Consider the following 12,354-nt stretch of genomic DNA (forward strand, 5'->3'; position numbering starts at 1 on the left):
GTCTTGATTGGGCATTGTATTCCAACCATCATGCTACACTAGTCCCTGCTCTTCATGATTATGGACTAAACCTCCACTAGATTGTTGATCAGCTCCCCAACCGGATTGAACAACATCAACCTGATCCTCCTCTTGATTATACATATTTTCCCAACCTGTTTGAGGAAGCTCAGTTTGAGGGACATCTTGCAACTGACATTCACTAATATATTTGTTCAATTCATCCATTTTTATTGGAGCCAAGAAGGATTGGAATCCTGAAAAATAGTTTGCAGCTTGAACTTGATCTTTCTTTATCATTGAGCACCCTTCATAGATTAGCCTCATCAAGTCTGATCTTTTGATTTGAAGAACCAATGATACTTGTGACATAATATTGAAATGGGTGAGTTTAAAATTAAACTCAGTAAGCTTACTCCTCTCGGCTTGAAAGATTTCTTTATTCCTGTCCTTCCATAGAATCCATAACACCTCAATAGTCAGAACAAACCAAAAACTATTGAATTTAGAATCAAATCTATCCACATATCCAGCAAAGATCTCTGACTAGGAAAAACTATTAATACAGTTCTACTTACATGGAGACCCCAAAAAAATAGACCATATCTTACGTGCATATAAAAATTCAAAAAATAGGTACTCAAAAGACTCATGAACATTACAAATATTACAACACACAGGAGCAAGACCAATTGATGAAAGGACTTTCCCAAGAGCTAACTTCTTAAATAAGAGCAACCATTTGAAAAAAAGTTTTTTTTGGCTCTGCTTTACTTTTTGACATGTATTCAAAGAAAAAAGACCAAATAGAAAAAGGCTTAATTTTCCCCCAACACTGAGACACCCTGGCTATGAGAGAGGAGTCATTTTTCATACAGAGATAAACATTTTTGGTAGTACTTTCTGACAACAGATTACCATTAATCCATTTAATCTTCTTTAAGGATCCATTAGCATCTAACAATTCTTTTGGCTTACAACTAAGCATTGCTTTCTTAATAAGGGTATATGTCTTTTTCTGCGAGTCAGGAATGTTAAATCTGTATTTGATATTCTCCCACTCCCTTAGCTGCCCACCATCCATAATGTCCTGTATCAACAAGATCCCCTTTAAGTTCCAAGCCTTGGCTAAACAACTTTGTGTTAAAGCCAAAGGTTTACCATTATAGGAAAGCCCCCACCAAATAGATCTATCTTTGACCAGATAGTGTGGAGGACCTCCTACTGCTCCAATTTGCAATATCCTCCTCTTCACATGCATAAAACAGAAATGAAAATGTTATAATCTATCATAACAATGGTCTTTATGTAATGCGTATACTACCATAGTCCATACACAATTTTGAAAGACTACAATCAAAATCTAGACTCATATAATTGTGATCTCTCTAGCACTATGATGTTGTTTAATATGTCTTGCTAACACTTGTAAATTTTGTTCCTTTTGCCATGTCATATAATATGTCTTGCCTTGCAACTTATATGTTTTGAAATTGTTGTTAGGCCTTGTAGCTTGTATCATTTGATTGCTAGAGAGCTTCTACAGCTAAGCAAGAAGGCCATTGCACGAGTTATATAGCCACACACTCATGTATGAAAATTGCATATTTTTTAATCTAATGTATATTTTAACTAGACTTTTAGCTTATATGTTTTGAAATTGCTGTTAGGCCTTGTAGCTTGTATGATATTATTGCTGGAGAGTTTCTACAGCTAAGCAAGAAGGCCGTTGCACGAGTTATATAGCCGCGCGCTTGGGTATGAAAATTACATATTTTTTAGTGGCTTAATGTTGTAAGGTCTCTTGAAATAAGACCTTCAGGCGGTTGGTCAAAGTTTTACAAATAATCTTATCCAGAAATTTTCCTAGAGCAATTGATTGAATGTTATAAAAGGTGATTGGATTAAATGTCATTATATCATTATAACAATTTATATACATATGAAATCACTTGATGATGAGTTGATGATCATGGTTTATTTATGTTAATCAATTTTATATAGGTTGATCTCCCCAGGGAAGTACATGATATGAACCACAACAATTCGAAGAATATAGTTTTTGAAGTGGAGGAACATGGAGGTGCAAATATCCAAGGTGAAGACAATGATCCCATGGAAGATGACGATCATGCGCTAGAAAACACAATTGAAGATGATGGTATAAATACATTGATCCATGACACATTTAGTACAAGCATATCTGATGATGATGATGATGATAGCCTCGATGTACCTCTACTTGAGAAGGCATACGAGCCCCTATATAAAGACTCCCAAACAACTCTTCTCTCTGCTATATTGTTGTTGTTGAACTTGAAGGTTATGAGTGGTTTATCCAACATAACTATGTCACGTATGTTAAGGTATGTCATATATGTCTTTATAGTTAACAAAGGGTGAATAATGTACCACTAATATTGTTTATATTAACAACTTATATTTTTTCTTGGAGATTGATAGGCGAGTTTCTGTTACCATCATCAAATATTCTACCTCGCTCATATCGAGAATTATCTACTATTATGAAAGATATTGGAATGGAGTATCAAGCAATACATGCTTGTCCCAATGATCATATTATATATTATAAAGAATATGAATTTTCAACACAATGCCTTGTATGTAATACGAGTAGATATCGAACAGATCGACTAACAAAAAAGGTGCCTCAAAAGGTTCTTCGTTACATCTCCATTATTCCACGGATGCGACAATTATTCAGGTGTAGTAGCTTGGCTCAATTTATGGATTATCATGCACGCAATAGAAGTCAAGATTGAACAATTTATGGCTACATTTGTATATTGCAAACAATCTTGATTGGATGACAGTATGGATTGAACGATGTCAACATTCTGGTTAGACATTAACATGGGAAGTTGTATCTTCATTGGTTAAAGAAGCTCATCGTAATGGAGATTCCAATGTTACGCAAAGGGAAATAGATTTAGCATGTGGTTTAAGAGATTTCTAGGTACGTACAAATTTATTAATCACCCATATGTTTATCAACTCATGATACAATAATTTTGACATGTTTCACATATTATTGCAGGTTAAACACCACAAGGCTATGTTCTGTAATGGTTAGAAATTTTGCGTCAAAGTGTTGGATGACATGAAGAAAACTTGTGATTTAGGAATAACTACAGTCTTTCAAGTGACTAATTGCATATTTGAGGCGCGCGAGGGAAATCGTGTATTCATCTGTGCGATAAAAGAAATACGTGCAGGGGAAGAGCTTCTTATTGATTACAATTTGAACCGCATAGATACAAATGAGGCTACTATCATGGGGGTGGTACATACTATTAAACCAACTTCTAATCAATGATTCCAACATACCATTTAGTCAATAAATTTTTGGCTAACATTTTAATACTTGATCTTTGACACAGGGGCACAATATGGAGCAACCGCCTGGAGGGGATGCTAGCAATGTTCTCGGCTCATCTACACATGAGTAGGTAAAACTCATTGTAATTGTGCAAACTAGATAGAATCAAAATGTTATTTTTTTAATGTTGTTTTCTTCATTGTTTTGGAGTAATTTTGATAATACTAATACTATTTTTGTCACAGAGGGCCAGTGGTCGGAGGGAGGGAAAGGTACCTGCACTCCCTCAGCAGTCCACCCCTGAGTAGGACCCATTTTATATTGATTTAGCAGAGACCGATGACCCGATCGGTTCGATTAAAAAGTTGCTAAAGAAAATTGGCAGAGAAATTATATGTTTGGCAACCATTAAGCCTACTACTCAGGAAATAAAAAATAGGGCATCTGAATTGTTGCACACCTCTAAAACTTTAAAAGTAAGTATTAATGAAATTTTTAATTATAACAAGAGTTCAATAATAGTTTTTATGTTATGCTCTTTTATGCCATTAATTAAAATATGGATGTGTTGTCTTTACAGAGTTTTTTGCGTGATTTCGAACCCCATTCCCACGATGAGGGTGCTGCAAGTGGTTTAGGTAGATCGCATGTTCCATTCCACACTTGTGTTTTCCATTGAATATAGATAGAAATTATCATAATCATTGACAATACATGCAATTAAGACTGAATTTATGCACGTGTTCTATATTTATGCATGCTCTAACAATTTTATTCTTTAGCTTCAGATCCTATGATGACACCGCCTCCATCCAGGACAACCACAAATCTCTTTCCGACTGCTGAGTCGACAACACGCAGTTTACAGGCATCGACTATTGCACCATCTACTAGTACACAAATCCCTCTTTTTCTCTCTTTTGTCATGCACATGGTGTCAATGTATAATAAAGTAACAATTGATTTGCAATATCTTTCATTTTTACATTTAAAATATTCAAAATGTAGCAAATGAAATGATTTATCCCAAACAAAAACAAAATGAAATGTCTTATCCCAAACAGAAACACAAATGAAATGACATTCCCTAACAGAAACACAAATGAGAAGCTGTGCCTGGTTTGCAAATAGCAGAATGTAATCATAAAGGAGAAACTGATATGTTTGAAAACTTAAAATAAAAAAAAGCTTTAGAACTTAGAAACAAAATAGTAAACAAAATGTTCTGTTGATATTAGGCATTAAATGCCAAGGTGAAAGGCAGGATGTATTACAGAATCTGCAGAACAGATTAGAGTTGAATCTGGGACCCAGAATTTATTTTCTCTTTGAAGATTTAGCCTCTTTAATAGGTTAGCTAAACAATCTGTCATGTGCGCAATCTCACAAGTATGCTGCAAAATAGCACAATCTCTAGCAGAAGGGTACAAAGATGAGGTAAAGTTAAACAATGGCAAGAGACAACACCTTTGCCGCAAAATATATGAAATGAAGTCCCTTTCAAAGTCACTAATGTTGTCCAACACTTTCTGTTAAAATATATTAAAAAAAAAAATGGCGAGTTTGGTTAATTACAGCTAGAAATACAGAATTGAGCAGTGCCACAAATGTGGGCACCAATCGACAGAGACAGAAACAAACAGTGAAATACCTTTACAAATTTGATTCCATTCTTTTCATTTGAGATTAGGGTAAGCATAATTGTTGGTTTTTTTATACTTTTCTTTAATTTATTTGTAATTTATAACGTGTTTAGATGTAATTTGAAATAATAGATTTAGTCATTTAATGATGAAGAACCAAAGGGATCAGAGCTTTAAACTATCTTTGTATCGCTATCCACTTTATCGGTATGTACAAGGATACTTTTAGCATTTTAGGATATGGGAAACCCTAAATGCCCAACGAGCAAGGAGATGGTTGAATTGATGTCTCTTTTGAATTGACTTGATTAGTTAGTTGATGTTGATTATTGGAACAACTAATAATAAAAGAGGGTGATCCTTGCAGATGTAGATAAAGTAAGAAACCCATTTCTTTTTGCAATAAATATCTCCAAATTTCTCTTTGCAATAATTTATCTGAAATAGGTTAATTTATCTGAACTTATGAAACTTATGAAACTTTTTGCAATAGGAGCTGCAACATCATTCCCTAGATTTTCCTATGTTCCTAGCATGGGAACGGTGAAGGATGTCATATTGATCGTCAGCGACGATGAAGGCATTCCATTAAAAGTAGCCAAAGTTCTAGGTACTTTAAAGTTATTATTCTATAGTGATATAATAGTAATTTAGTTTTTGATCACTCTTCATCAACTAATGATCCCATGATTGTTTTGTAGGGAATGATGTTTTTTGGAAAAAACTTGGTGATGAGTGTTTGCGAATATTCGGGCCCACCGTGCGTACCTGGTAGAACATCATATCCTAACTAAAACCCCAAACCACTATTTTGATTTCATATCATTGCTAGAATAGTTTTCTTTTTCATCCATTTCTTGAACTATATTAAAGGTAGCTTCACTTCAGTTATGAGTCTAACATGGTTTTTTTTACTTAAAAGGTGGAATCAACAAGACAAAAAATTGAAGGATGATCTTCTAGAGAGCATGACCCAACTCTTTGGACCTCGTGCATTCGAGAGAAACAAGCTCCTTGAAAAAGCTGGTTTATGTTTGAAGTATATTAGGGACCAGTACAGAAAAAATTTATGGGATAACCCTAGGTACGAGCATCTGCCCTATGTTCCTGAGGCTGAGTGGCAGGCTCTGATTTTGGATGGAAAGTATAAAGCTAACAAGAAAAATACAATTACACCAGTAGAGAGTACACCACCAAGGTATGTGATACTATTGAGAATGTAATTATGTACTAATTAACCTCTATATTTATATTATGTAACATATTTCAAACTTTTCATAGATTTCCTGACACATCAAAGGCAACAAAGGCAAGACTAGAAAAGCACGGGATAGACAAGCTTGGCTCTGGTGGTTTTTTGAAACTTCAAGCACGAGTTGTAAGTATTCTTGATCCTCAACTTTTGCAACTTTTGTATTTCCTTTTGATATTTTAACTACCCTCCATTGGTTGATGAAACAATGCAAGTAAAATTCACCATACCACGCAAAAATGCAGGGCTCAGAGTTCACGAGATGCCTCACAGAAGAGGATAAGAGAATTGGCTTCCAACAAGCCTATAGAGCCGTGGCTAAACGGCTATGACCTGAAATTAGTGTGGAAGGTTTTAATAATGATGCATCTGAGTCATAGGTAAATAAGCTAAATGAAATTTATTTCAAATTGAATACTTTACCAATTAGTCTATTTGATGTTAAGCAAGCAATGATAACAATGCGTAGGATGTTGGAATGTAGCTTGACGATCCTTCTACACAATCTGTGAATGCTGAAGGTTCGCATGATGTGCATCCCAGTGGTGGAGGTATACATTTGCTATTAAATTTTTTATATGTAATTGCAATTGGTGTTTGGATTAATGTAACATTTTTTATAGCAGCTGTAGAGGATCGAGGCGTCGATGTTCATGAGCGTGTTGACGTTGAGTCTAGACAAAATGATGTGGTCAGATCAGGTAAAGAGCGCCACAGTTATGTTATTTAAAATAATTAAATACTTGTAACAATTATAATAAATTATTTTTAATTTAACTCTTTTATTTGTTATTGCAGAGGACCCCCCTTTGCAACATCATATGAATTTGAGATCATCAAGAACAGAGAAAGGAACTGATGAGGGGGGAATTGATGATGACACTGATGCTCCTCTTAGAGCTTACATAGAACAAAGAAATAGAAAGAAAAAAAGAAATGATTGTCATCTACATACCTTAATTGATAATGATTGAATTTCATGTCTCAATGAATTTAATTATGTGCTAATGAATGTTCATGAATTATGTGTTAATGCAAAATATTGATGAATGTTGTGTGTTTATGAATCTCATGTGTTAATGAATGTTATCATGTGATATTGATTGAATGTTTCTTAGGTGATAAAGTGGTGACTCTGTGCTCCCTTATTGCCTCTATTTGAGTAGTCTCTTTGTTTTTAAAATAATAGGATTGACATCTTCCTATGAGACCAAAGCCTCAACATCTTAAAAATATTGAAGAGAGTTTTTGCTGGAGCAAAAGAGGCTACATCTCCTCTTGAACTTGCAAGAGTCAATTGTGGCGATGAGTTTGGACTAGCTGGACTAGGTCCATACTATCTAGGACTTTTGGACCTTATCTAGGATGTAGGCTCACTTTATCTATGTTATTGAATCATGGAATAAGTGGCATTGGATGACAAGGCAAAGCAAACTAGGTGGGTTGACAACCTTAGTCACAGATCATGGTCCCAACAGACATCACAAAACCCAAGAGTCCAAGAACTACTAAAATGCCAAGCTTCTAGAATTAATCTGGGTGATTAGTAAGCTACATTTTATCTTACTCTCCCCTATTTTGTCAATTGGTTTCCTATATTTTCTCTAACAGTTTACTTGTAGACATGTATGTAAAACTTAGAAGCCTGCATATATGATTAAATTTGTGGGGAGCTATTTTTAATTCTTTCCTAAATCTCAAAATGAATTATTGTAAAATTTTGTTTTGAAAACAATTTGTATATCTCTCAACTCCTTTTATCAAAAATGTTAATTTTTTGTTTCTATATTCTCTTGTACTCTACAAGAGAATAGTAGAGAGCTTCCTTAGAAGCCTTGGGTAAAATAGTTGATGATGCTATCTTGGTGCCTATTGTTTTATAGGCACTACCATTCAGATACAAAGCGTTTGTGACAACATTGAATGTCACGAAACATATTCCCAGTTTTGAGGAATTAGTAAATCTCCTCCAAAAGGAAGAGTCTATAAGCCAAGATTGTGGTGAGGATGAAGAAGCCTATGAAGCAATTTGGTGGACTTCCCAACATCATTTGCAGAATCAGCTACATATCTTGATGAAGATTGGAGAATAGTTAGAATCCTTTTTCAAAAAGATTTCTGAGTTGAGAGCTTCACAAGCTTTGTTTAAAACAATTAACGATGCTATTTTAAGACCTACTATTTCACGGGCACTGCCATCCAGATACAAGGTGTTTGTATGTCCCCTTTTTGGTATATATGAGACACTACTAAAAATATACAATTCCTACTTAAATAATTGTTTTATTGATCAAATTTTAATTAACAAGTAGTAAATAATGCAAATGATTCAAATATACAAAGGCATACACAATTATGATCAGAATGAAATGTCTTCCTGGTAAGTCCAAATGTAAATGCTGAATTTCTGTACAGTATAGAATGTAGCATACAAATAAGCGAAGGCTATGCCGAATATAACAATGTAAAAATATGCTCAATAACCTGAAGGCCTGTCTCTGATCTCTCTATTTAATTCATGCTGCAAATACACATTGGTATGGTGTTCATGGACGGAGATAGGCTATCTCTAGTATATCTTTGAATGGCTTATGCACTCATTCTCTTGATTGTGAAGCTGTCTCTGATATGGAAAATATGGTTTATGCTTCTCTAATGGATGTTGTCTCTGATATACAGTTAAATAATTTGTACTAGTGTTTGTGGTAGTAACCTTCTATGCTCCTAAGTCGAGCACTTTCCGCAAGGGAATATATAAGTTATCAAACATCAATTCTTCACTTCCTCTTGGAGAGCTGATTGACCTGTATATATATGTGCATCAAACTATGAAATTGTGCGGGTGGAAAGATGCCACCCTTCATAACAACTGCTAATTATATTGTTACCCAATAATCATTCATGATTATTCAGTGAACTAATCATAAGTGATTATTGCTAACAATTGCCAGCCGATTATGCTATTAATCATGAATCACTAATTGCCAGGTGGATAATACTATCAGCGTATGTTATTGTACTATGGTAAACTTATAAGGCCGATATATGAATCGAAAGTGATGGCCGGTCATATTTTTCTTTAGTCTAATGATGTATGGCGATTCATTAGTCTTATGATCTATAGTTATTGTTGTATTAGATCTGATGATTTTCCTTTTTTCAGAGATATGTGCATACTTATATGATGCTTAATGAAATGTGGATTGGAATGCAATAATGTGACAATGATAACATGATGTGGATGATGCATGATAATGATGCATTTACATCTAGATGGATGTGTCTATATATGTTGTGGGTGTCATGAATATATGTATGCATGTGATGGAACATCATAAATGGATGCATTTATATGGATGACAATGTATGTATCATGAGTGGATGCATATCTATGGATGGCAATGCATATGAAGTTCGATGCATATCATGATGATTATCACATAATGGTTGCTACCAGTAATCAAGTCATTGGTCCATCATGCAGCTCACTAGCATCGACGATATAGACAAGTGATTATCTGAAGTTCACTTGTACATAGCATCAAGGTTAAGTGTCTCCATGGTGGATGGGTGCCTTGTTGATCAATTCTAACTATTATGCGAAGATGCAGATAATGTACAAGACAAGGTATGCTTCTGATCAAAGAATACATTCTTACAATATAAAAAATACATTGTACGAGACAAGATAATGTATGAGACAAGGTATATGATCAAAGAATACATTCTTACAATATAAAAAATTACTTGTTTATATTGTAAGAATGTATTCTTTGATCATATCATTTATCAACATTCAATTTTTTGGATTTGTGGTTATATGAGTTCAATTTTTTAATGGCTTTGGTAGGCAGAAAGAGAACTTTTGGTTTAGATTTTTGTTTAAACATCTTAGTGTAATATGCTTGTTTAAAAATTTCTTATTTTTCATAAACAAAATGTCATAGTTTAGAAAGTGTATTTAATTATTATATTTATGTTGCAATAAATTATGGATAGTAATTTAAAGGTCAAGTAATTTTTTAAAAATTATTAGTTTCGAGCCAATATTTTTTTTAGGTTTAACTTCCACATCCATCACAATTGCGATGGGGTTGCCGTCACATGTATAGCAACCCCGTCGCAATTGCTGGGGATTCCGTCGCTATTGCGACGACAACCCCAGACATTGCGATGGGGTTGCCGTACATGCGACGACAACCCCGTCGCAATTGGAGTCGCAATTGCGATGGCTGTGGAAGTTAAACCAAAAATATATGGCTGCATAGTGATGGATCGACGTCGTAAATGTGACGAAAATCCCATCGCAATGTCGACGGAAAGAAGAGGAATTGTGATGGGGTTGGTGTGACAATAAGGTGGTTGCAGAGCGATGGATGGGCGTCGCAAATGCGACGGCAAGGGTAGACGTTGTAAATTGTGACTAAATAACTACAACATCTATGTCTGTCACAGTCGCGACACATTTCTGTCGTAATTGTGACACAGCCATCGCAAATCGGTGCCGAATCTATTAGTGGAAGAACACGCATATCAAATAAACTTTCACAGAAAATCTGTTTGAATTGCCATTTCTAAGTAATTCACCAGGAGGTCTGACTCCCCACGAATATTCAGAAGTAAAATTCCAAACTTTTACGGTGTGCGTCTCTGTGTACTCTCCAGTGGCAGCCAAGAAGCCAATCTTGATGTACTTTGGTAGACAGTTGCTCAGATCTATTGTGTGGTTAAATAGAGGGATTTTGGGTTTAGAAGAATTATACCAGAGAAAGAAGTGCGGAACCTTTTCTACACCGTCATAATCCACCCAGGCATCCCATGTCGCGTTTGTGAGATTTTGGTGTGTAGAGCGATTAAATACACTGGATGTATTGAGCGGAAAAATGAACTTCAAGAAAATGCTATTGATGTCAATCCCAAGATGATTGTCGTCAGGATCCCAATCATTGTTGTATGTATCAAACTCCACAGCAACCATCTGATAAGATGATTGTTTAAAGCTTTCCTCATTAAACAAGCCAAGACATCCACCATAAGCGTCCTCTAGTGGTTCCAGTTTGAATGGTGCCATGAAGAGCGCAAGTCCATCTCCATGATTATCGTATATTTCGTTGTTCAGATCAATATTGAATTGAAAGTAAGTTGAAAAATTGGCAAAAGCCCCATTAGACCTATTCCATAGCAAAATACGATCAGTATAATACGCCCAGCCGGAACTGTTCTTAAGGTTCCCTGATGCTTCATTTCGTGTAAGCTGCAGGGCTCCTTGATTACTCTCATGATATGTGGCATCATTTTTCCTTTCTATACCTGTTAGAGGAGGGAAGCTAAAAGCAAAGTTTCCTAGATGCGACGATAATAGGAAAAGAGCAACACAGGTTAAGAAAAGGAAGGCCCATGTAGGGTGAGTGAATTTAGCCATCCTAATATTTGATTTAGAGGGTCTCTGAGGGTAATTTGTTAGCAATTATATATTGTAGTGTCTTTCATAGGAAGAAGGCTATTGCAATTGTTCAGCCGATTCCATTTTAAGATAGGAATGAACACATAGGCCTCTCTCTTCATTATTATCTTACAGGATTAGGACCTACTGATTTGTTAGTCGGGATGGACCTTCGATGGCCTACAGGTTTCATCTAGCTCTTCGTGGACGTAGGGATTAGAGCCCAAGAAAACTCTTCTTGATATCAAGCAACGTATAATTCTTGGTGGAAAACTAACGAAGTACAAACTAATTGTGAAAAACATGGGCTTCTCGTTTGATATTCCATTTTAGTCTTTATGAAGGAAGGCGGGCATGGTGCACAAGATGGTGGATAGCATATAAGTCGAGTTGTTTCTACAAAACGTTAAATGCCTCGTTAGTTTGTTCTCTCTAGATAACTAACCGATTTAATGATTCGACATTTCCTAGAAAACACATAGAAGTTAAGCATTTCTTGCAGTTGGTCGAATGATTCCATTTTGGCCTACCAATGAACAGATAGGCCTCTCCGTGTTGCGTTAAAGTTCATTATTGTTTTGTGACAGATAAGCCCTGGGAAATTGCTAGTCATGATGAAACTTCGATGAAACGCATCGAGGTCTTCGATGACGTTGACATATCATGAATTTGTTGT

At 35.3% G+C, this 12,354-nt stretch overlaps 1 protein-coding gene across 1 annotated transcript; it reads right to left on the minus strand.

Annotated features, from left to right (window-relative positions):
• Positions 1-10,748: 10,748 nt before the first annotated feature.
• LOC149558539 (bark lectin-like) lies at positions 10,749-11,657 on the minus strand. Its single transcript, XM_089830901.1, has one exon. The coding sequence runs from the start codon at positions 11,655-11,657 to the stop codon at positions 10,749-10,751; it is 909 nt and encodes a 302-aa protein (XP_089687027.1).
• Positions 11,658-12,354: the final 697 nt, after the last annotated feature.

Source organism: Cupressus sempervirens, chromosome 5, assembly GCF_028749045.1.
Source record: "Cupressus sempervirens isolate cs-2001-9-10 chromosome 5, ASM2874904v1, whole genome shotgun sequence".
Lineage (NCBI taxonomy): Eukaryota > Viridiplantae > Streptophyta > Pinopsida > Cupressales > Cupressaceae > Cupressus > Cupressus sempervirens.